The 26,521-nt window shown below is 42.7% G+C and overlaps 1 protein-coding gene across 2 annotated transcripts in view; it reads right to left on the reverse strand.

Moving 5' to 3' along the window:
* Positions 1 to 26,521, reverse strand: part of RFTN1 (raftlin, lipid raft linker 1) — a 195,758-nt gene that overhangs the window by 90,537 nt on the left and 78,700 nt on the right. For both annotated transcript variants that reach the window (XM_082685095.1, XM_082685096.1), the window contains exon 3: positions 25,687 to 25,873. In XM_082685095.1, coding sequence (XP_082541221.1) covers positions 25,687 to 25,873 — 187 coding nt within the window. The remainder of the gene's footprint in view (positions 1 to 25,686; positions 25,874 to 26,521) is intronic.

Genomic DNA, 26,521 nt, shown 5'->3' on the forward strand with positions numbered 1-26,521 from the left:
GGGATCGAGTCCCGCATCGGGCTCTCAGCTCAGCGGGGAACCTGCTTCCTCCTCTTTCTCTCTCTACCTACTTGTGATCTCTCTCTGTCAAATAAATAAATAAAATCTTTAAAAAAAAAAAAAAGAAAGAATCTTTGGTATAGGATCTAGTAACTACCACCTTTGGTGCTAGAACAAGAAGAACTACAGGAAGGAAGGCAACTCTGGTTCATTTAATCAGATAATTTACTCAGTTACATCTGAACTGAAAGGAGCACAAAATATGTATAAAAATAAGCATTATTACAAATATTCTAGATGAAACATGAAAAACCACATCTTGACCCATAGTCTTGGCAAAGCAAATCCAATATCTGCTGAAGGAATAGATGAGCAACTAATCAGTCTTCCCTTGCCTTTAGGAATTAGCTCCACAATTTAGCAACAGTAAACAGGCTGCTGTGGTGAACACACCCAAGGTGACCCTTCCTCCCAATATTCTCCTCCTGCTGGTGTTCATGACGTTGTACAAACCCTCCCCATGAATGAGGGTAGGACTTGCACTTCACTTCTAACCCATCAGAATACGGCAAAGAGGATGGGCTGTCACTCCTGGGATTACGTTAACACTGTAAGGCTCCATTTTGGCAGACCAGAGCCACATACTCTTCTTGCTGGCTTTGAAGAAGCAAGCTGCCATGTTATGAAAGGGCCACGTGGCAAGGAACCGTGGGCAGCCCCTGGTCAACAGTTGGCAAGAAACAGGGATTTCAATTCTATGACTGCAAAGAGATGAATTCTGCAAAGAACCTGAGGGAGCAGTGAAAACAGATATTTATTTCCCAGGTGAGCCTGTGTTGAGATCACAGCCCAAGCCAACACTTATACTACAGCCTGATGAAGACCAGATGCAAAGATCCCAGATGAGCTACAGAAACTGTAGGGTAATAAATGCATGTTGTTTTCTGACACTAAATTTGTGGCAATTTATTGCAGAGCACAGAAAAACAGTAGCAGTTGCTGAGCAGGAAGTCAAGGCAGGTTCGTGTTTTCCCACTGGTGACCATGGCTAGGCCCAGGCCCACAGATCTACTCAGAACAAAGAGAGGGGACACATAGGTGGCTCAGTGGGTTAAGCCGCTTCTTTTAGCTAAGATCATGATCCCAGGGTCCTGGGATAGAGTCCTGTATAAGGCTCCTTGCTCAACAGGGAACCTGCTTCTCTCTCTGCCTCTGCCTGCCACTCTGCCTGCTTCTGCTCTCGTTCTCTCTCTCTCTCTCTCCCTGGCAAATAAATAAATAAAACCTTAAAAAAAAAAAAAAAAAGAACACCTAGATCAGTCACTGACAGGTGATGAGGTTTCCTGTCTCTGAGGGTCAAGACCACCTTGGGAGAGAGAAGCAGACACCCAACAGAAGTGGCTTCAGGGGCCAGAGGTAGCCCTCTAAGGGATCACTTCAGGAGGGAATAGATACTCTGCAGTCATTCAAGTCCCCAGGGAAGAAGCATTGGCATGAAACTCTCAGCTGAGGAGGCATTTGTCACCCTCCTACGAAAGAGGGGAAACACCACTTATGTTTCCCCGAAGTTCATGTCCTTGTGTTATTCTGGGAAAAAGAAATGAGAAGCCACTAAACTTGCCCTCGAATGAAGCTGTGATGGCTTCCACTTTTGGAAAGGACAGAGAGATCTGGGTTTAAAGAAAAAGAAAAAGGAAAAGGAAGGAGATGCAGGATTATGCAAAAAAGAAAAATTCTGGAGATGCAGGATTAACTACCAAAAGCCTCCCTCATCTGGAAATTAACACCAAATACTCTGAAATTAAATGTAAGCACTCTGAGAAGAGTACTGCTAACAAAGACATAAGCTTCACCTCCTCCCTCCATTGCCTATTCCCTAATTTTCTCCAGATTTGCCATTTATAGGCTACAGGTGCTAAAGTGAACTAGAAAAGGATCAATGAGAACTAGAGGTCAATGATACACCTCTAGTTCACTTTGGACAATTTAAACTACCTCTAGGTGACTCTGGACAATATATATAAACTTTTGGTGTCTTGGTTTCTTTCACTGCTAAATGGGAATATTATGAGTAGCTGTCTCTTAGCATCCTTGTAAAAACTAAGTAAGACAAAAACATGTAAAGTCCTTAGCACAGGGCATGACAAGAGGTCTGGGCTCAGCAAACATTAGCCACTGCTGACCTAGTGACTATCATCTATAATTGCATCTTTACTTTCCAAACACTCCTCACAGTTCATAATTATTCATTTGAGAAATACTGACCATTACTACTACTATATGCCAGGCACTATTCTTTAGCATATATCAATAGACAAACAGACAAAAATCTCTGCTCTCCTGGAGCTGACAGTCTAGTGGAGGTGCATAGGCAAAAACAAATAAACATGCATGAGCATATAACATTATGTTCAGCAGGGATAAGTATAGAAGAAAAAAGAAAGAGCAAGGTGAAGAGAATCAGGAGGAGTGTTTGAGGGGAAGCTGCAGTTTTGTTGTTGTTGTTAACGATTTATTTATTTATTTTAGGGAGAAAGAAAGGATGAGCAGGAGGAGAGAAGGAGAGAGAAACCTCAAACAAACTCCCCGCTGAGCATGGAGCCCAATGCGGGGCTTGATGCAAGGCTCCATTCTAGGACCCTGAGATCATGACCTGAGCCAAAATCAAGATTCAGCTTCCCAACCAACTGAGCCACCCAGGTGCTCTTAGAAGCTGCTGTTTCAATGGGGGTAGTCTGGGTGGCTTCACCAGAAAGGTGACATTTAGAACAAAGACCTATGGGAACTGAAGGAGCTGGCCATGCTGATATTTAGGATGACAACTTCCAGGCAGAGGGAATAGCCAGTGCAAAGGTCCTAGGCAAGATAATACAGAGGCCCTGAGGCCAAAGCTCAGTGAATAAAGGGCAGACTAGGAAGGGAAGACAAGGCTGAAAAGTCACTAGGAAGCCTGGAGACTCCAACTGGGAAGTTGGAGACTGTTGAACAGAGAAGTAACATGATCTGGTTTATTTTACAAGGCTCCCTCCGGCTACAGGAGGCAGCTAAGAGACTAACTCAGTGGTCCAGCAGGGAGATGATGATGGCTCAAAGTGAGTTTTTAGCAGTGTAGCAGCAGTCATAAAGTCTGGATTCTGGATATATTTTCAAGGTGGAAACTTCAAGACTTCCTCATGGGGTCTAGAAAGAAGAAAGCAGATGAGGATGACTGAGAATTTTTGTCCTGGCCACTGGTAAATTGGATGGAGTTGCCGCAATTATAATGGGGAAAGTTGTGGGTGGCACAGTTTTGGAAGAAAGTCAATAATTCAGTTTCAGAAGTGTTGAATTTGACTTACACAGCAGACCTTTAATTAGAGATGTCTGGTAGAAAGTTTAATACATAGTCCAATCTGGATGGATTTCAGGAGAGGAGCTGAAGATATGAATTTGAGAGCCATCAGCTTTCAGATGGTATTAAAGCAAAAAACTGGGTGAGATTTCAATTAATATAGAGAGAGAATAGTCAAGGACTGACCCTTGGGACCATCCACCATGAAGAAGACACTGGGAGAAAAGAGAAGAAATCCCAAAGGAGAAGGAATAACCAGGGAGGAAGGAAGAAAACCAGAACATGCAGTCTGTCCTGAAAGTAAAAGGCAAGAAGCATGTCAAGGGGCAAAGGTATGGGCCACCCTGTCAACTTCTTCAATTAACAGACTCATAATCTTCTCCTCAGTTTACCAATAGTCTTGAAATCCCCAAAGGGAAATTGGATTTAGTCCATCCTATGGAAAAAATGCAAAGTTATCTGTTTATATTATGATTAAAATGGGTCAATTATCAAATTAATCCATTGATTTGGGTCCCATATAGCTTGGTTCCTTGAAAAAATAAAAACATCTTCATGCTGCTAGGTCATTTCTCAAAAACCACCTGAGCGATAATTAAGTGAAAAGAGCTCTAACCCCTCTCACATCTTGAATCCCCCACTTGGATGCAGCATTGGAGAGTTGAGGGGGGTTTATTTCCACTCCAAAGGGATTTTCTGAAAGGAAGAGGAATAAAAAGGATACTCCTGAGATGTGATGTGCTAAAAGCCAAGAATACATAAGACAAAACAAATTCAAATTCTTAACATAATGACATAGTGGTAACAAGGCACATAAACATGGAGGTCCTGACTGCTTAGGATGCTGGAGAAGTAGCTAAGACTTCATAGCGCAGTTAAGTTTTAAAAAGCCACCACAACATGATAACTAAATGTAGTGTGGTACCCTGGACTGGGTCCCATCACTAAAAGAGAAAAACTGGTGAAATCCAAATAAAATCCACAATTTACTGAACAGTAAGGTACCAGTGTCAATGTCTTAGCTTTGACAAAGTTACCATGGTAACATCAGAACTAATGCTTGGACAAACTCGATGAAGGGCATAAAGGAATTCTTTGTAATTTTTTGGTAACTTTTATGTTAAATATAAAATTATTCCAAAATAAAATTTATTTTTAAAAAAGCAAGAAAGGCATTCTACTTTTCTTGGATATATGTATTTCCTGTTTTGACTCTGTAATATTTATTCTCTGAGTCAGTGTCTCTAGACAAAACTATCCATCCCTCCACCCCTGCCTGACTATACTCTTCCTATCAGAGACCCCTCAAATCACATCACTGCAATTTCTAAAATAACTGAATCTGGAGGACAAAAGGAAAGTGGCTTTTGATGTGCCCCAACTTCAGGCACTGGAACAATCTAATGAGAAACCTTGGGCTCTGTGAATCAGACAGGGCTTCCCACAGGGCAGGCATCCTTAGCCCTGGTTGCATTCACCTTTGGAAGCACTTGGGGAGCTCTCATAAATTTTGATTGATTGGCTTTAGGTATGGCCCGGGCAAAGGGGCTTTGGAAACTCATGGGTGATTCTAATGTGTGGTCAGAGTGAAGAACCACAGACCAGGCTGGGTATGTTGTATCTGCTACTGTCCAGATTTTCCCTGGTCAAGAACTGAACAGGTCCATGGAAAGAGAAAACAGAGAGAATGACTTGTAGAGACCAAAAGTATAACCTCAGAAGAAAAGAAACCTTCAAAAAAAAAAAAAAAAAAGACCAGAGATTGAGGAAATATAAAATAAGAATGAGAACCTTTCTCTATGCCTCTTTTGGTCAGAAAAACTCAAAAGTATATCCAACTTCTTGTCTCCACACTTCTTTTTACTTTTTTTATTGTGGTTAAAACACACTTAATAGAACATTTACCATTTTAACCATTTTTAAGTGTTCATTCAATGTCATTAAGCACATTCATAAGGCCAGACAACTGTTCCCACTATTTCCAAAACTTTCTCATCATCCCAAACAGCCCTCACTTATTTGACTTCTTATAAATGGGCCAAAACTGAATAGAAATTTTTAAATGAAATTTAAATGAAACCCAGGGGTGCCTGGGTGGCTCACTCAGTTGAGCATTTGCCTCCTGATCTCAGCTCGGGTCTTGATCTCAAGATCAAGTTCTTGATTTTTTGTGAGTTCAAGCCCTGCGTTGGGCTTGGAGCTGGGCATGGAGCTTACTAAAAAAAATAAAAAAATAAAATGCTTGTACAACAAACACATAAAAGGAGATTTAGACACTGAGCATTTGTGCACAAACCTCTCTTAATTGTAGGGCAGGAGAGCAAAGAGCCCCTAGACTGAAGTACCTCAGATGTCAGCGTAACTGGCCACAGATGTGGGAGCTGTTTAAGATCATAAGAGAAGACCACCTATTCTGTGTCGTGGTGACCTCATTAATCACACACAAAAATGAACTGTCATAAAAACAGTGTAAAAACAGTATAAATCAGAACTGGGCTCATTACAACAGTCATGTCTGCCAAGGGTTATACAGTCACTCCCCAGGGGGCCAGAGGGTCAGAACGTCACACCAGGGATGCAAACTCCAAGACCCACAGGCAGTGAGTGGAAGAAGATATTTTTTGACCAAAATACATAATCTGGACACTCTGTTCTCATATAAGAGATACAGGCATGGTCTTCATGTTCACGGAGAAATATGCTCTCTCTGCTTTTCATTCGAACACAGAATCCTATCAGATGCCCTCTTGCAATGCTATTCCTGAAAGCAATGCAGTTGGGAGAAAACCTACCTCCATCATGAGAAAAGTCACAGTGTAGGAGCGACGTTCAATAGTAGATGCCACATCACTACAGTGTCGGGGAGACAGTGGCAATAGTGGAAACCTTGGTAACCTGGGCAGTTTACATCCCAGCCAGCCATCGCTAGCGATTCCAGGCCAGGATGGCCAAAACTTCTAGTTTTTTTTTTTTTTTTTTAAGAATTCATTAAATCGTGTGTTTATGTCAGCCATAACTGTCAAAATCTTGGCTCTAGACAATGTTTTTTGCTATGTTGGCCAACCTCTTGGGATTGAATTTGACCTCCCAGCCACCAGTTTCTGGCCTCTTGGCTACATACACAAAGCTCCCATGTGGACTGTGTAAGACTGATGAATCACAGAACTGTACCCCTGAAATTAATAATACATTATATGTTTAAAAAAAAAAAAAAAAAGAAGGAGCCCCAGCAGCAGCAGCTACCTTGTGAGTCACAGAAGGCTGGATCTCAGGGAAGAGATAAGAGTGAGCAGATTGGGACGCCTGGGTGGCTCAGTTGGTTAAGCAGCTGCCTTCGGCTCAGGTCATGATCCCAGCGTCCTGGGATCGAGTCCCACATCGGGCTCCTTGCTCCGCAGGGAGCCTGCTTCTCCCTCTGACTCTGCCTTCCACTCTGTCTGCCTGTGTTCGCTCTCACTCTCTCTCTCACACAAATAAATAAATAAAATCTTTAAAAAAAAAAAAAAAAAAAAGAGTGAGCAGATTATCTAAGTGAATTACAATCAGAATAACCAACCCGTAAACTCAACCCAGATAGTTCATGCCTTGTAATGACTCAGCAGATTCTTCCCCTCTGTGCTCCCGGATAACCCAGATCATGGCCAGTGCCAGTTCCTCAGTGGCTGGGACATAACCCTGGGCTAAGCCTTTGAAAGAACATGTTTGCTAGCAAAGACCCTATTGTCTATGAGTACTTTAAATATTCAAAATTAACACAGGCAAGAGGGTTAATCCTCAAATTATACCGACAAACTGCCAAGTAGTTAATTAAAAACCTATTTTGGTTTCACTAGCAGATCTGAAATCAGTCTACTAAAAAATAAATGCCTGTCAAAAAACTACTATAAATGATACTTTTAAAAAATAAACATGTGAATAAATACTACCATACACACTACTTTTAAATAATAAACATGTAACAGATCTCTCTTCAACTCATAAACCCCTTCGACAACTTCAAAGACCATGAGTTTAAACAACATCTCCTCTTTCCCAGGACACCAGGCCCAGTTTGAACTTGAGTTGTGAAAAGAAAGGAGAGGATGTACAGTTCATCAATAAAACTATTTTTGCTTCACTTAGGAATAATCAGAAAGAAATGGTGGTAAACTCCAACTTAGATTACTAGGCACTTCTCCAAACAGAAAAAAAAAAAAAAAATACTGAATGTCAGTTGACAGAAACAAATTCTCTATGTCTGGGAAACAGGAAGGATTTTTAAGATATTTCCCCCAAGGCAATACCAAGTTCAAGTAGAATAATCAGAATAGCTTTTTTTTTTCTTCTAAGTAGTAGGAGAGAGGAATATGAACTACAGATCTGAAGTTTTGTCAAGGAAAGAAAAAAAGGCATTTTCTAGTTTCATTAACTAACGTAAAACTCACGACAATAAAAAGGTCTATGTCTTCATTCATCTGTTTAGCACCTTCTTGACCACTGACCACATACATGTCAGGTACTATGTTAGATCCTGCCTTCAAGATGGCCATCTAACTATCCAAGTGCTATCTACTGTATGCAAACCCTATAAAAAGGGAAGCGTTATGGGAGTTCAGTTACTTTCAGTGTCAGGGATCAGGAAATCTTTTAAAAAGCAAGAAGTGTGTCAGCTGAGCCTAAAGCTGAATGGAAATTAGTCATGGGACAATGGATAAAAGGCTATTCCAGGCACTGAGAACAGAGATTAGTAAGGACAGAGACAGAAAAAACCATGAGTTATAGGATGGAAATAATAAACGGTCAAGTTTGGTAAAAGGTGAGGACCGGCTATCAGAATCGGCAGGACCGGTACACAAGAGCCCGGCGAACATTTGGATGAATCTGCTATTAGGATGGACCTGTGATGTGTCTACAGTGGGCAGGAAAGAAGTGAGAACCGTGGTCAGAAAGAAAGGGTGGGGTGTGCCCCTGCAGGATGGGACTTCATTCTGAGGGAAAGGGGAGCCATGGATGGTCTTAGATAAGAGAAGACACTAAAATACAGACTTGAGGAAGATGAGGCACGTGGCATTGTGTAGGATGGAAGAAGAGGCAAAGGATGTCTTTGGAGAGCAGTAATTAGCTAAGGTTTTGTGGAGGGACTGGACGGATGGGAGAGAGAGTTTAGGTATTTCCCATCTCTGCAAATGGTGGGAGTTGGGGTAGGATAGGGAAGGGAGTAAATGCTGCTCCCCAAAGATGCTCTCAGAACAATGGGGAAGAGACTTCCGATCATTTTATGACTCCTTCCCCTTGCAAAATAAAACAAATCTACAAAAAAATTAAAAATTAAAAAAAAAAAATGAAGCTGCTGGAGTCAAAAACATCCCCTATTAGTGAAGTTTAAGAAATGCTTAGGGGGGAAAAAAATCCAAGTAAATAAATCCTAGCAAAGTATTAAATAAAGGACCTAACTCTACAGTTTATCAGGGGAGTTCTGAAGTAAGAAGTAGAAAGGAGAAGAATGAACTCATAGATGGGTCACTGCCTTTTCTTCTGATTTTCTCTTCCTCTTTCACCAACAGACATTCACCACTTCTGTTGATAAGGGTTTGGTATTACCAGGAACATTTGGGAAATGATGGGGCTTGGGGAACTGTGCAAATGATACCCTAACCAAACACTCTCTTAGGAAGCTGCGCTCTGCCAAGTGCATGCCAGTCATTGTGGGCATCTCACTACCCAGTATTGCAGTACTGCTGTTTATTCTAGAGAAATCTTTTTTTTTTTTTTAAAGATTTTATTTATTTATTTGACAGAGAGAAATCACAAGTAGTCGGAGAGGCAGGCAGAGAGAGATAGGGAAGCAGGCTCCCTGCTGAGCAGAGAGCCCCATGCGGGACTCGATCCCAGGATCCTGAGATCATGACCTGAGCCGAAGGCAGTGGCTTAACCCACTGAGCCACCCAGGTGCCCCATTCTAGAGAAATCTTGCCACATCCTGTCTCACTGCTTACAGTCAGAGCCAGCCGTCTGGTAGATAAACCGTCAGGGACTAGTGCAACCCCAAGGAGTTCACCATTAATCTTAAAAGCGATGGGAAAACAAACAGGCCTTACCCCTGCAGTCCCTGTATAACACAGCGTCAAAGAATTTCAATGCCCCCCAGGCTGGACTACAGAAAAGAGAAAAACCCCAAGGAATGGGATCTGGGGCAGGGTCCTGCTTTCTCTGGGATCTTGTAAGGTTCCTAACTTACCCTGAAAGATGCCAAAAGGACTAATATTAGTATTAATGCACAAATAATATTTTATCACAAACCTAACACCGAATATAAAGCAGGTCTGCCTGATAGTACTTCAGAAGTCACATTATCTGCGAACAAAACTAACAGTAAGTAATTGAACCCTGGATGAATGCTCTCGAGGACTCTCTCATAGGCTCTGTCCAGTTGAGTGACAGGAAGTCCCCTCTCTGCTTACATTCAATGCACATGTTCCAAATTAAAGTTCATTCATTGTTTCCTTTTCTCGATCTACCTACCTATACCCTTGAACTGAATTATATGATGGAGATGTTCTCTATCTGTACTGTCCAATACAGTAGCCACTAGCCACATGTTGCTACCAAGCACCTAAAATGTGGCTAGTGCCCATGAGGAGCTGAATTTTTAATTTTAACTTAAATGAATTTACATGTACATTGCTACACATGGCTAATAGGAAAGGACAGCTTAACGTTCTTCTCACACTTTAATGTGAAAACAGATCATTGGGATCTGGTTAAAATGAAGATTCCGATTCAGCTGATCTGGGTGTGGCCTGGGAATCTGCATTTCCAAGGAGCTCCCAGGTGACGCCAGCGCTGTTGGTGCACAGACTACACTTTGAGTAGCAAAACTCTAACTGCTTCAGGAACCATCCAAGTGACCCAGAAGTTTCATGAATCAGTCTCCAAATTTTTTGATCGCCTACTAGGTCCGTAAAGACTCCTGACTACCACCGTATCAATATCTTACATTTTTGTCATATAAAATAATACAAAATAAAATTTAAAAAGATGAGAAGCAACTGAAATAAGCAATATTTTAAAATTATAATTACAATAAGTTCATATTATGAATAGTTAATATTTCAAGACTTAATATACACTTGAAATGAGATTCATTGTTAACAACAGTGGAAGTTAACCCACATTTCAAAATGGCTTCTTGATGCATCCAAATATCTTTGGCTATCCTCTCGCAGATCTGAATAGGTAGGCATTGCATTTTTTGTTTTGTTTTGTTGTTTTGTGTTTTTTTAATCTCACTAGGAAAGCTCTGACAAATAGTGAGAGAGGAGTTAGTGTGGTCATTTTTCTGTGTGTGAGTCTAAGTGTGTGTGTGAGGAAGAGACAGACAAGGAAAGAGAGAGGGAAGAAAGAGACAAAGACAGAAGGATTTTATGTTCCCATTACTGGGGTATTTTCCTCAATCCTCAACTACCTAACAGGAATTTTTTAAGTCATGTGTATATTTTGGGAGGGTTAAGCTACTAGAAATAATTCACAAATCCACTTCACTGAGTTTTCAAATGAAAGCCTTCCTCTGAACCCAGTCTCTCAGGAGCCCTCCTGTTTTGTATAGACAGGTGACCCCTGACCTCTGCACCCAGCCAGGGCATCACCTTCAACCTGAATGCTCAATATTAGTAATGCACAATTTCTCTCCTAATTTGTCAACATAAATAAATACACACAGAAGCTCAGTACTATTTCAACATGGGTATGTACCTCACTTTGGTAATACTGGCTTAGATAAATGCATAGAAGTTTCAGAATGATCACAAATCTCTAAAAACTTTACTTCCAACAATAATAGCAAACTCTATGTTCTTGAAAACACATGGTGGAAACTCTCTTCAAATGATTATGTAAATGTAATTACAATTTCAACAGAATTTACTGGGAATCCGAGAAAATAACTTCGGAGTCTATGTGGAAAAAGCAACCCGCAAAAGTTGTTAAGATCTTGAAAACAAAGAACAGTGTCTTAATCGATATTAATATATGCAACAAACTTATTATAATCAAAATAGCGTGGGATAGCACAAAAATCAATAAAGTGATCACAGGAATAATAAAGAATTGGGCACTAACTAGGGCATATACAGAAACCCAAATGATGATACAGGTGCCATTTCATTACATCATAAAAATCAGGAGAATGCAATAAACGCTGCTGATAAAGACAGCTATTTGGAAGAAAATGAAGGTGGATCCCTACTGCACACCCTAACACTAGCCCAGTCAACTGAGAAGAGTTTTGCCTGCCAGGGGACATTGGTAATTTCTAGAGACATTCTAACTGTCATTAACTGTAGGGCTAGGGGCAGCGGTGGTGCTGTTTGCTACTGGCACCTGGTAGGTAGCGCGCCGGAGTGCTGCCTGATATCCCACAGTGCACAGGACAATTCCAGCCCAAATTGGCAAGAGTTGAGACACTATATAGGCAGAGAACTCCTACCCCACTCTTACCCCTAACCCTAATGGTTAAAAAATGACAAAGGAACAGTGTTAATAGTAGACAGATCCTGATGTAAATCCTGGCTTCTCCAATTAACAAAAGCATGACTCTGGGTAAGTGACCGTTCTAGGTCTCGTCTTTTTTGTCTTGCTTTCAGAAGTAAAGATAATGTACGTTATGAAGCAATGAGTGGGAACGCTGGCCAGACACAGCCTTGACAAATAGATGAGAGCTGTTATGACTGGTGCCATAAATATTGAATCCTATTATGAAATGCCTGCAAACATATAAATATTCTTCACAAGAAAAGTGGGCTTTTTGTTCCCGTTAAGATCCAGGTTGCTTCCCAGAGCCATTTTGGGGACTTTATAGAAGTCTGAAAATAAAAACTTCAACAAGTTGGGTATGTTATAAACCCCCCCAGAGCAGAGAGTGTGCTCATTTCATTCTAACAAAGGCTACTACCTTAGAAGACACAGACACCTAATAATTATATTTTAGGTTTTTATTGCAGGGGGTGTTGTTATAGGTAACAGAGGAAAAATAATGCACTAAGCACCTCAGAACCATTGGAATAGAACTTTTTAGTGCAGAAACTGACAAGACCCAGTCAGCCTCCCAAAAGGAGCCAACTGGGGTGCTCCAAATGCTTTGCAGTGTCAAAGTGCCCTGAAACAAGTTTGGGGATAACCACACCTCTGGTTCCAGAACCTAGCAGTGGGGACTGAAGACCCTGCAAAGCCCAGAGGATCTGGGAATTCTCTGAAGGCCCTTCTGTAATTCCAGGGCTCCTGAGCAGAAAGATGGTATATTTCTGTGCCATGAGCCTCAAGATAGAACTTAAGCCCCATACCCACCACACAGTCCCACTCACCCTGCCCACACTTCAATACTAAAGGAGTCATTAATAATTATCTTCTTTTTAAACAAAAGATTTCATTTATTTATTTGAGAGACAGAGCGTGAGCAGGGGGAGGAACGGACGGAGAAGCAGATTCCCCAGTGAGCAAGGAGCCTGACATGGGGCTGGATCCCAGGACCCTGGGAGATCATGACCTGAGCCAAAGGCAGACGCTTAACCAACTGAGCCACTCAGGTGCTTCATTAGTAAGTTCTTCAGGCTAGATTTCCTGTGGTATGAAGTGGGAAGTGGGGGATAAGGCAAGAAAATGGTACCTTTCAACTACAAAACAGAATTAAGTCTGAAACCTCCACTGAACACATGATAATGTTTTCAACAAATATTAACAACAAAAACAACCATCATGAGGACACAGTGAGAATAAATTACAAGACTTAACACACAGAAGTGAAGCAAAAGTGCTCTCAGATCCTCAGAAACAGGTGTTGTATGAATACAAGTTACTAATTTGGTTTTTAAAGCCTTTGGAGCCATTTTCCAGTTCCAACTCATGGTTGATGAATGGGAGGCAAATGAAATGATGTACTCCACTAAATCGTATTTATGGCATTTACCTCTTTGTAAAATGGCTCCATCTTTCAGCCACTTAAAAATTATAGAAGACAGTTAGATAGACATAAAGATAATCATTATATCAAATTCCTAAGAACACTGAAATCACTGATAATGTATTTATATGGATCTGAAAGTTACTTGTCCCCTGCTGCTGCATTCATAGAGAAACCTGTAAGATTAAGTTTGTACTAGTCTTTTCCAGGACCCAACACTGGTAATGCCCATGCCTTTCTCAGCTTGAAAAACACACACAATCTAATTTAAGTCTGATTGACAAAGAAGAGAGAAGACAAAAAAGACTGCCAGGAATATTTAAAGTAAGGCAATCTGAGTTCCTAAATTTAATATGCAATAGGCATAAAAATACAAAAATCTAACACTTCAGTAACAGTATTTGCAACTAAATTACCTACACTGTGTGCACAAGGCCCTCAAAACAGTGGCAGGAATCCCTACAGCCCACCTGTAATGGCACAGAATAAATCCTCCATTGTTACTGAAAGATTGCGTGGACTGTGGGAGGAAGAGGCCCTTATTTATTTTATTTTAAACAAATACAGACATTTCATGGTCCTGTGGAATTTGCATAAGATCAACAGGAAATTTCAAAAAAATGTCATGCCTTGTGCTTCTGCGTTTTGGTACCTGCTTGCTATTCTCTGCCTTCTAAGCTATTGGGGAAAGACTGGAAATCACTAGTATGCTAATTCTCTCTCTCTCAGAGGAGACAAAAATAAATAAATAAAAAATAAAACATGGGGAAAGACATAGGCATCAAGGACAGCTATAAAACGGGGTGGGGGGCAGCGGGGGATGAGCTTTCAGGGAACCATGCATGTCTGTCTCTCTGACTCTCTCCGCTGGGACAAAGGCCGACACTTTGGAGGTGGAGAATAGGAGTAACTAGGCAAGCCATTACGGGTGTGGAGTGAAAAAAATTCTCTTCCCCCAAGAGAATGTGGCTTTACACCAGCATATTAGATTGGAAAGTGCAAACACAATAATTAACAGTGAATCCTGATACTTCAACACACCAGAAAAGGGTGTCACTCCAGTGTGAGATGGGAAATAGGAGGAATAAATTAAGGTAGTCCTCGGTGATGCTGGACAGCTCCTTGGGGGGTACAGTGGCAGCCCAGGAGAGCTAATCAAGTCCTCCAAACACCTCGGGAAGCTTGAGAAAACTGATGAAGGCTGATACCACGCCAACAATGAGGGGCAGCTGCGAGCCCAGAGTGGGGGCCCTGTTTATGACTGAATCTAAAATAACGACCCCCATGTGAAACAGACACCTTCGTATTCCCTGTTCTCATTTAAGAAAAGAACTTCAAATTCACCTTCCTCAATTTCCACTGTCTGGGAATAAACCAGCTGCTGTGGTTTCTCTCCACCACCGTAACACATGTCAATCACTGCTACGCCCAGTGTTACTTTTCTTCCCCACGTGTGATTCCAACAATCAGCACGCTCCAGGGCTGAACCCCAGCCTCGTGTGCGAGCATTTTCTAGGGCACACCCCCGTAGGCGACCACCCCCTGTGTATTTCGTTTAATTATGAAACCTCTTTCTAGAAACCCTGTAATTCTCCCAAGAGCCAAAGTAATTGGTAGAAATTAGACATGAAGAGACATAAGGCCACTTAAAGAGGACACTTTCAATTATAATTTTTAAGAGAACTTTCTTTTCAGTTCCAGTATAATTTTGTACTTTCCCAATTCTGCCCTTTTCAAATGCCAAAGAAAATGCTCATGTTATCTTGTGGACTGTAAAGGGAAAAAAGGCAAAAAAAAAAAAAAAAAAAAAGGCAATGTAATGCATTTGTACTCCACTTAAGTCCACAAAGATTTCCTTTCCTTTGAAGGCCATCCTTTGGATGTTTTTTAAAAGGAAAAAAAAAAAAAGTAAAAAATAACGTATATATACCCCTGTGGCAAATTACTTTTATTTAGACAATGAAAGGATCCCGTGTGTGTGTGTGTGTGTGTGTGTGTTCCATTCCCTGGGGTCCATATTGTGTGGCTGCATTATCAAAATACACTTTTGGTACTGGTAAATATGTAAATCAAAGACAGATCCGTTTTGCAGTGAATTTATGATCTTTTTAGGGAGAGTGATGGTAGCAAAATTCCAGGGTATAGTTTTATTCCACTCAATTCAGGAAAATTCTATTGAACAACACCTACTCACCACCTGGCACTCTAAGTAAGTAATGGGAATCCAAAGTTGGAAGAATATTTAGCAAGGAGGAGAAAGGGTGGGAAGACGTATATAAATAATTACAAGATAGTCTAAGAAGTCTAATGATTGCTGTGGGTGAAAGGAGAAGAGGCAGCTCAAAGGCAGAATGATTAACTCCACCAAAATAAGCATCATACAGAAATCTTAAAGATTGCAAGATGGCAGCCAGTGGGGTAGGTTAGGGCTGCACAATGCTACAGGCCTGCCCTGGAGATACTAAAGATTTGGTTTCAGACCACGGCAATAAATAGTACAATAAAGCTAGTGCAATGAATTCTTTGGTTTCCCATTGTAAAGTTTTGCTTACACTAAACTATAGTACATTAAGTGTACAAAGTCGTTATGTTTAAAAACACAAAGTACATATCTTAATTAAAAGTACTTATTACTAGAAAATGCTAACCATCATCTGAGCTTTTAGGTAGTCCTAATCTTTTTGCTGGTGGAGGGTCTTGCCTTGATGCTGATGGCAGCTGACTGATCAGGGTGGTGGTTGCTGAAGGCTGGGTGGCTGGGGCAGTTTCTTAAAATAGGACAACAATGAAATCTGCCATATCCATTGACTTGTCCTTTCACAAATGGTTTCTCTGCGGCATGTGATGCTGTTTGATAGCATTTCACCCACAGAAGAACTTCTTTCAAATTGGAGTCCGTCCTCTCAAACCCTTTATCAACTGCTGCTTTCTTAACTAAGTTTATGTGATATTTTCAATCTTTTGTTGTCATTTGAACAGTCTCCCCAGTAGCTTCACCACTGGTAATTTCCATTTCAAGAGATCAGCTTCCTTTGCTCATCCATACTCATGTATTAGTATTATCGTGAGATTGCAGCAGTCCACTCCCATCTTCAGCCTCTGCTTCTAATTCTAATTCTCTTGAATTTCCACCACATCTGCAGTGACCTCCCTCACTGAAACCTTGAACCTCTCAAAGTCATCCATGAGGGCTGAAATCAACGTCTAAACTCCTGCTGATGTTGATATTTTGACCTGTTTCCTTGAATTACAAATGTTCTTAATGGCATCTAGAATGGTAAATCCTTTCCAGAATGTTTTCAATTGGCTTTGCCCAGATCCATCAGGGGAACCGCTGTCTCTGGCAGCCAGAGCCTTAGGAAATGTGTTTTTTTTTTTTTTTAATTTTTTTTTTTTTTATTTATTTATCAGAGAGGGGGGGGGAGAGAGTGAGCACAGGCAGACAGAATGGCAGGCAGAGGCAGAGGGAGAAGCAGGCTCCCTGCTGAGCAAGGAGCCCGATGTGGGACTCGATCCCAGGACGCTGGGATCATGACCTGAGCCGAAGGCAGCTGCTTAACCAACTGAGCCACCCAGGCGTCCCAGGAAATGCGTTTCTTAAATATAAAGTCGAAACTACTCTTTGATCCATGGGCTGCACAATGGATGTTGCGTTAGCAGGCACAAAAACGACATTAATCTCATTGTACACCAGAACTCGTGGATGACCAGGTGCTTTGTCAATATAAGCAGTAATATCTGGAAAGGAATCTTCTTTTCCTGAGCAGTAGGTCTCAACATGTGGTAAACCATGTTATAGATGTGCTGTCCTCCAGGCTTTGTTGCCCCAAGTATAAAGCAGGCAAAGTAGATCTAGTATAATTCTTAAGGGCCCTAGGATTTTCAGAATGGTCGATGAGCACTGGCCTCAACTTAAAGTTATTGGCTACATTACCTCCTACCAAGAGAGTCAGTCTGTTCTTTGAAGCTTGGAAGCCAGGCAATGACTTCTCTCTAGCTGTAAAAGTCTTAGTTGACACCATCTTCCCATAGAAGGTTGTTTTGTCTACACTGAGTATCTGTTTAGTGTAGACACCTTTACTAGTTATCTTAGCTTGATCTTCTGGATCTCTCACTGCAGCTTCTACATCAGCACTAGCTGCTTCCCCTTGCACTTTGATGTTATGGAGATGGCTGCTTCCCTTAAACCTCATGAACCCACTTCTGCTGGCTGCAAACTTGTCCTCAACAGCTTCCCTACCTCTCAACCTTCACAGAATTGAAAAGAGTCAGGGCCTTGCTCTGGACTAGGCTTCGGCTTAAGGGAACATTATGGCCGGTTTGATCTTCTCTCCAAACCACTGAAACCTTCTCCATATCAGCAATGAGTCTGTTTCACTTTCTTATCATCCGTGTGTTCACCGGGGCAGCACTTCTAATTTCCTTCAAGAACTTTCCTTTGCATTCACAACTTGGCTAACTGTGTGGTGCAAGAGGCCTGGTTTCCAGCTTATGTTGGCTTTCAACATGGCTTCCCCACTAAGTTTAATCACTTCTAGTTTTCGATTTAAAGTGAAAGACAAGCGATTCCTCCTTTCACATGAATACCTAGAAGCCACTGCAGGGTTATCAATGGGCCTGATTTCAGTACTGCTGTGTTTCCAGGAATAGGGGGACCCAAAGAAAGGAAGAGAGATGGGGGAATGGCTGGTTGGTGGAGTAGCCAGAACACACTTTTATCTATTAAATTCACTGTCTCATATGAGTGTGTTCTGTGGGGCCCCATAACAATTACAATAGTAAAACCAAAGATCACTGACCACAGTGTATAATAACAAATATAATAATAATGAAAACGTTTGAAATATTGCAATATCAAAATGTGGCACAGAGACACGAGGTGAGCAGCTTTTGGAAAAATGACATTGATAGACTTGCTTGACACAGGATTGGCACAAACCTTCATTTTGTAAAACACACAGGATCTGAAAAGGGCAACAAAGTGGTCTGTATTTTTAAAAAAGTGAGGCCACATTTAAAGAGAGAGAAGTTTTCATATAAAAATCCAGATTTCTGGCTGTTCTTGAACAAAGGTACAAGATCTGGTGACACCTGGCAACAACAGGCAGGGTGAGGTATCAGTTCTCTGACACCCATGAGCCCCCACCCAAGGTCCTGGGCCCTGGAGACATCCGAGAATGCAAGCCCTATCCTTAAAAAAAAAAAGGCAGTCTTCAGGATTTCAGATTCCCAGCCCCAAAAAGGGAATAAGGGGGAAAGGATGGGCATTTTCTGATATTTGCTTTCCTGGAAATACAACAGCCCAAAGCCAAAAGTATCGTCTCTCACTGCATCACTTGACACTGGGCGGCCAAAGCTGACTCATCCTGCAATCTGTGCTGCTCGTAAGTACTTGGGAGTACAGCCTGCTGATGGGTCTGAGAGGAAAAACTTCTCCGACTCCAAGCATATGGTCAATTTGGAACTGAGCAGCTCACTTAGCACAGCTTTCCACAAGCCACTGCGTCTCTTCTAAGAATTACTAGAGGCATCTGGTAGAAAGAACAAGGACCACAACGGGCTGGGCTCAGGCAGCAACACAGAAGCAGACCTGTCCTCATGGGCTCTCCAGGGATTCCCACAGCCCCCCACAGCCTCCCTGAGCTCAGGCTTCTCTCCTGGCTCCTGACTTCCCAGCAGACACCTGCCACTGGACCTCGTCCCCCAGCGACTGCCCACAAACACATGCAACCAGACTGACGTCACTCCCATTCTTTCTGTGGTGGCCGCTGCCTATGCTCCACCCAGGTCCCCTCTAAACCCGTCCTGGCTCTGTGCATCCCCCTAGGTTCTGCAAGTTTCACGGTCTTCCCTGGCTGTTGGAATGCCTTGCTGGGATGCGTCCTAGACCGGGCAATTGTCTGAGGCAGCTCATGGCAAATGGCTGCTGGGTGCTGGGAGAGGAAAGCCGGTTCCCAGCCTCAAGGTGGGCTCATCACTTCCTGCAGAATCAGGCCGAGACTGACACTGTACCCTTGATGGCTTCCTCCCTTCCCTGTCCCGAGTCCCACTCCTAACTGAGGCTTCCGGGGAATACCTCCCTGATGATCTTGCAGGATCTGCTTCTGGGAAACCCCACCAAGACACAGCCCCACCCCCTCCCCACCCTCTCTCCTCCAGTTAACCTTCCCAGCCACTGGGAGTCAAACGGGCCTCCTGTTTTGACTCTTCCTTTTTTTTTTTTTTTTTATATTTTTATTTATTTATTTGATAAAGAGAGATCACAAGTAGGCAGAGAGGCAGGCAGAGAGAGAGAGGGAAGCAGGCTCCCCACTGAGCAGAGAGCCTAATGCGAGGCTCGATCCCAGGACCCTGGGATCATGACCTGAGCTGAAGGCAGAGGCTTAAACCACTGAGCCACCCAGGTACCCCTTGACTCTTCCTTTTCCTTCACCCTGTCCCTCTGTGGCTAAATGTTCAAACCCCTGTCTTCCTCCATCAGACTCATCTCCCATCCAACTCTGCCTTCCCTTCCCCCGCAGCCTACTTCAGTTACCCACTGGCTCCCTCCCTCACTGACTGTGTTTTCTCAGCCTCCACTGTCCTTCCTTTTTAGCTTCCCCTCTTCCGCTTTGAAAACTCGGCACTTCTAAGTGTTGCTCCTCCAAAATAAAACAAAAATTTTGCAATGGCTCCCCACTGACCTCAAGATAAAATTCAAACTTCCTAGCCCAACTTGTCAGAGGCCTCCCAAATACCTCATGCCTCTTCTCCCTGCTTCCCTCCGACTTGTGCTCTGGTCAGGCCATACCATCCATGGTCTGCTTATCAGGGCTCTGGGCTCCCCTGGGCCAGTCCCCCTGCCTGGGAGACCCTCCTCATCTCTCATTTCCCTGTTCAAATCCACCATCATTCTAGACCCAGAGCAGAAGGGGGTCATGGAGACTGCTTCTTTATCTAAAGCTCCCCCATTAACAAATTCTGGGTGAGAGTTGAGAACCCAGACCTACAGATTTAGCTGGCGTTCACATCACTTGCATCATATATATTTGACAACTGCCCCCCACCCCCAACCCAGGTAGATGAGTTTCTTGAAAGCTGAGATCTCTTTGGAGTCATCTTTGCATAGTGAAGCTACACCACCCATGCTTATCTTCGACAATCTCACTGAATGAGAGGACTGTTCACCACTTAAAACGGAGCCAGTTATTCTAATCAACAGGCAGATGTGTCCCAGAATGGATGGGAGACAGGAGGCACGGAGATCCCATTCCCTCCACCTCCATTCTCACCAGCGCCTCTCCCAGTGCAGCGCCTCACTCCCTCAGATGTGATTCTAAGGAAGACTCGTTCTTAACCGAACCAGCTTCTTCCCCTTGGGGTTCACTGCTGGAAACACCAAGCTGATCTCATCCTGAAGGAAAACATGCATCGGGCAGGTAGAGAAATGCTTCAGTATTACATTTCATGGGCAAGTAAAGAGGGCAAGGGCAGTTTTCATTACATGCATTTTCCACCATCCACAAGGGTTTCCGCGTCCCACCCCTTGCATTAGCAGTAGCTCATCTGTGCGCCCCACCTCCTCACCCGAGGCCCAAGGGCACCTGATGCATGTCCACAGGGTTCACAGATGTTGTGGTCCCTGTATCATATAAGGCGATATCCCAGAGGACCTGGACCCAAATGGCTTCACCCATTAGTGAGTAAAAACACATCACAGACACCCTGAACCGGTTCTATGCATGAACAATGACAAAGCAGCAGCTGGAAAACGGAGCTGCCCAGTGTGTTTTCGTGGTCATGCCTACCACAAGATGGCCTAGAATTAAACCCACATGCATGAAAAAGCAGAAGTGACATGTGAATGAATGACTTCTCTCAGCCATCAAGTTTTGAGATCTCTGGCAACTCATTCTAAGGAAAATTGCCCCCCAAGAAATGAAGGATACTTGACTATACTTGGACTCCAGAGTGAGTGGAACTACACTAACTATAGTGTCTGTTAAAATCACTAAGCGTTCTAAAGAAAGCGTTTCGGGAAAGTAGTATAAACTCTCTTTCTACTTATTCATTAGGTGGGTTGGACTGACATCTTAAAATGAAATGGCCTGGGACGCCTGGGTGGCTCAGTTGGTTAAGCGGCTGCCTTGGGCTCAGGTCATGATCCCAGCGTCCTGGGATCGAGTCCCATATCGGGCTCCTTGCTCGGCAGGGAGCCTGCTTCTCCCTCTGCCTCTGCCTGCCTCTCTGTCTGCCTGTGCTCACTCGCTCTCTCTCCCTCTGTCTCTGACAAATAAATAAATAAAATCTTATTAAAAAAAAAAAAAAAGAAATGGCCTTTACCAGATTTTTCAAGAAAAAGGATCAGGTAATCTTTCATGGATTTAAGTAAAGTTCGCCAAAATGGTACAGGGCCCAAAGGAATGTTATTGCACTGAGCTTCTGGGGTGACTCATTAATAATACAGTCTGACTGTCATTGATGCTCTCAAATGATCCAGATTCCACCGGAGACACTGCATTAGAAGACCTAATAAACTCTTCCTGCCTCATGTACATTACTCCTATTTTTGTCCCCAAAGAAATCAGGACCAAGCTAAAAGCCCCTTCCTCCACAAACATTTCCTTTGTTTCTTTTCCAGGAGGAGATGACTTCTCCTTTTCCCATGGCATCAGGTACATACATGCCTTATGTTCTCAGCGAAATCACAGGTATCTAGAAGGTAAGCTCCATTATCCATTTGAACCTTGCACCCTCCACCTCCCCACCAGATAGAGCTCCTAGAAAATACCTTACAAAGAGTACAGTTCAATAAGTGTTTGCAAAGGAATGAGTGACAGAGTGAATGTAAGCTTGTATGGTTCCGTTCTTTTTCCTGGTCCTGCTACAGATCCCAAAGCCCAGTTATTTGCTAAAAACTTTATGTACACCTTTCAAACATATTAAGGTTCATATCCAGGTTTCAAGTTGTCATCCCATGGTAATTCTTGAGAATGAACTTGATTTGGAATGATAGTACTCTAAAAAGTTTACCAATAGCTCTTCCGGAATGGTTCAGTTAGAAAATATTAACCAGACATTTACTTCCTCTTTGAGAGCTAAATCATTTCATTTAACAGCATCTACAGCTATCAGAACTTTGGCAGACTTTGTGAAAAATATCATTTTAACAGTCTTTATTAAAAATTAATCACATATTTCGTTCTTTCATTTCTATCACATAAACTCCCCATTGATACAAAAAAAAAAAAAAAAAACCTCTGCTGTTATTGTTTATTTATTCTTAATAGTGTGGGTTCTTTTCCTCAGGATGCAAAAATATGGTTATTGGGTTTTCCAGGGGAGAAAATGCCTGTCCCTTAAAATGATACTGTATAATCACTCTGCTTCCTACTGCCGCTCCTCCCACCCAATACTAATGGGAAATGGAAGTGAGGGAAAATCTCTTGGTCATTTTTGCCATGAGAATGCTGAACTACCATTCTCATGATCATGACAAAAACCTTTAGCAATTTCCTTTAAAAAAAAAAAAAAAAAAACGGGGTGGAGTGAGAGCATCTTCAAAGACTCGGCACAAAGTTATCCAAAGAATTTTTTTCTCTGAATCTACTTATTAAGAACCTGGAATGTTCCCTAAAGCCATCCAGCAGTAGGTAGACCCCAGGCACTGTAGACTAGAGTGAACTTAAACCCAAGGAGAATGCCGTCTTCTCTTTTTTGAAAACCCTCCTACACACTCATGTCTCATTCTTCTTAATGACTTGACCCATTTTCCTTTCCTGGAAAGTAAGTTCGTTAACTCAGGGATGGTCCTCAGAGGAAGTGGGGACAAAAATGTGTGTGTGTGTGTGTGTGTGTGTGTGTGTGTATAAAACTTCAGCTCTGCTGCTATCTGGTTATGGACTATTCCCAAAAGTGATGGTTCTTGTAACATACTATAAAAATGGAAGTGATGGTTCTTAATCCTTAAGAGGAGCTTTTCTCACCCACTTCATCTGATCGTGTCATTGAGACTTAGCTCAGGCCCTGCAAATCATTTAGTACCAGAAAAATCTACTAATGTGCCCCTGACCCTACAGCACTCCCTCACAGCCCAGCGCAGCCTAGGAGCCCTCTGCTCTTTCTTACTTTTTCCGGTGCTCAGAACTCTCCCTAGCAGGGAAGGGGCAATCCCCGAGTAGTGTTGGTGAGTGTCAGGCATGGAGCCGGACAAGAATTAGTCAGGTCCTCTCACCCTTGCTGCTCGAAGTGTGATTCATGGACCAGTAGCACTGCTATCATCTAGGAATGTGCTGGAAATGCAGAGTCCCAGGCCCGACCACAGATCTGCTGAGTCACACCGCCCTTGAAGAATGTCCCCGGGAGATGCACAGGGGTACATCATCAAAGTTTGAAAGGTGCCACTCCATAGCAAAAACAAAAAAAGTGCATCTTCACATTTACAGTCAAATTCATGTCTGATGTGCTGACTTCATGCCAAATCCCATCCTCACATCACCTGCAGCAGAATGATACTGAGGGATGCTCTTGGGAGATGACCAAGGTGGATCCTCCCCTCTAAACATCCAGTCCAATGGAAGGATGAAAGAGGAGGAAACACCGATGCTCCGTGAATGCCTCGTGTGACCTGGAAGGTACATGGCAGGATGGTTTTATTTTGTTTCTTTTCTGAAATTCTGACTTGCCTGAGATTATTGAGCGGTAATATGGAGGAAAGCGGAAATAATGAAATTATTACCTCATCTAAAAATCAAAGATCTCTTCCCCGCTTTTTTCATAAGGGGGTTGTCCACAGAATCACAGGGGACAAGAACACAGCAAGTACTTCACATTGGGATTCAGATGGGTCCCTGCCTGGGACCAATCAGAGCTCTGCTTGCTGTCATTTGTGTGACCTTGACAAATAAGTCAACATCTGGGCGTCAGCTTCCTTACCTTTAAAATGGAAATAAAAAGATTACCGCTTTCAAAGGCTGCTTATGAGAACGAAATGATACCTGTAAAGCCTGGCATACGGTGAGCACGCCACATGAGTGACCCCTGATAATCACGTAAACCCTGTGTCTTGGTGGAACCTGAAACCACTGTGAGTCCACAGTGATTTCCTCTGGTGACTGACTTGGATATAACAAATCCACATAAAGGATGAATATGCAAGGGGTGCCTGGGTGGCTCAGTGGGTTAACGGCTCAGGTCGTGGTCTCAGGGTCCTGGGATCGAGTCCCACTCTCTGCTCAGCCGGGAGCCTGCTTCCTCCTCTCTCTCTCTGCCTGCCTCTCTGCCTACTTGTGATCTCTGTCAAATAAATAAAATCTTTAAAAAAATGAATATTCAAAAAAAAGAAAAGAAGGCTTGAGAAAAGTTTCACTACAAAAACCATGGTAATGTTGAACATTAGCAAAGGTGTCCGCCATCTTTCACTTCAAATTCCAACCCAGGCTGACTCTGACTGAGAGCCCAGAGCTTGATCAGCCATGAAGAAAGAAACACTACTGGCCAGGAAGGAGGGGCTCGTCTTAGTCACCAGCCCTCCGCCTCACAGCTGTCCCTGTGAGCTCACGAGCCAGATGTCTGTCTACCAGGCAAAGTAACTTTTAAAGAGAGAGAAAAAGAAGCAGTCATTCTGCACTCTCTCTTTTTAAACTACAGCACACGTTGTCATTCCTCCCAGGAGGGTTGGCCGAAGGACAGATCTGATGATTTCTTTTGCCAGACTTTATTTCAAAATAAAACACAAAAACATACCGTGCTTACTATCCCACTTTTGTTATTTTTTTTTAAATCACTTAAAATTAATACTGCTCTTTTTGAGAAACCAATTTCCACCTCTTTTTCCTAATTAGACCTGATAAAAATATAAGAATAAACATTCAAGTGGACAAACCCTATTGAAAATACCCTCGAAGCCTTGGAAATTAAAATGAAGACAATTCAATCACAGCACTTGAATAAAGTGGGTCTTGTTTCTCCTCCCGAGTGACTGATGGAACATACGGTAAGTTTAAAATATCCGAGTATTTCTGGAGTTTGGAGGAAGATAATACGTTTGTATAAAGCCTTCAAAAAAATAGTGTGTTTTGTAGCCATGCATTTCAGATTAACAGTATGATACTTCACCAGCTGTATATTCTGGGAGCACACCTCCTCAGAAGAGGCATCTTTCTAATTGAGTGTAATCCAATAAATTAAATTACGGTCAGGATATAATATGGAACTCTCTACTCACGCCAAGTGCGTGTGGGCAGTTCATAGGACACTGTGAAACTTCTGATTGTCTCTCCCTTTGCCTTACCTGTCAGAGGGCAGAGGCCCTGGGGACACCAGGAAAATTCAAATATATTCTCTATTCCCCACCCCCTACCCCTTTTCACTTCCCCTTCTCCATTCAACACACATTAGCCCCCTCGTAATGCGAAGCTAAGGTTCACCTCAGAGGACTTACCGGTCAGTTTTCTTGATCAGGATGGCCCTGAAGATGTGCTCGAGTGGTGTCTTCTCCCGCTCGTGGGTCGGCTGCACGAAGGGGTGCAGGGCCACTAGCGAGAAGCCCTGCTGGTACAGCTCCAGGAGCTGGGCGGGCAGGTCGTGCAAGGAGGCCAGCCTCACCGCTGAAGACCTTGGGAGCTCAGCTGGGGGCGCAGAGAGGAGAGGCTTATTAGGGACGTAACAAAAGGGCTCGCCCTCCCCCAAGTCCCTCTCCCCTTGCCCTTGCAGACCTCCAGGTCACCTCTTACAAAGAATGGGTTTACTCCTGTCTTAACTACTGTCGTCAAAGAGAACTTAAAAAAACAGATTATTTTCCAACTCATCCAAAGGCGTTGATAATTGGATATTTTAAATCTAGAGTCAATCTTCTCAGAGACCACATTGGAAAAGTCATTTCCACCCCCTTAAAATAAAAAAAAGAAAAGGAGGTGGAGGAGGAGGAAAAATGACAACGGCATGCAAATATAAAATTCCCAGGTGGCAAAAAACAGCATTGACAATGTCAGAAGACAAACAGAACATATTTTCTGTGACACTTAAGAAAAAGAGAGAACTTCCTTAATTTGCAAAGAAATCACTGAAAGAGAGAGAAGAAGGAAAGAGGAAGGGAAGGGAAGGAAGGGGAAGAGGAAGTGGATGGGAAGGAGAAGCTGAAAGGAAGGGAAGAGAATGGACAGCAAGGAAGAGAGAGAGAAAGCCAAAATATACGAAGAGGCAATGGCCTAAAAAAACACAAAAAGCTATCTAATATCCAAAAAAACACTCACATTAACTCCACATTGGAAGCACAC

This window comes from Mustela nivalis (genome assembly GCF_964662115.1).
Source record: "Mustela nivalis genome assembly, chromosome: 1".
Taxonomy (NCBI): domain Eukaryota; kingdom Metazoa; phylum Chordata; class Mammalia; order Carnivora; family Mustelidae; genus Mustela; species Mustela nivalis.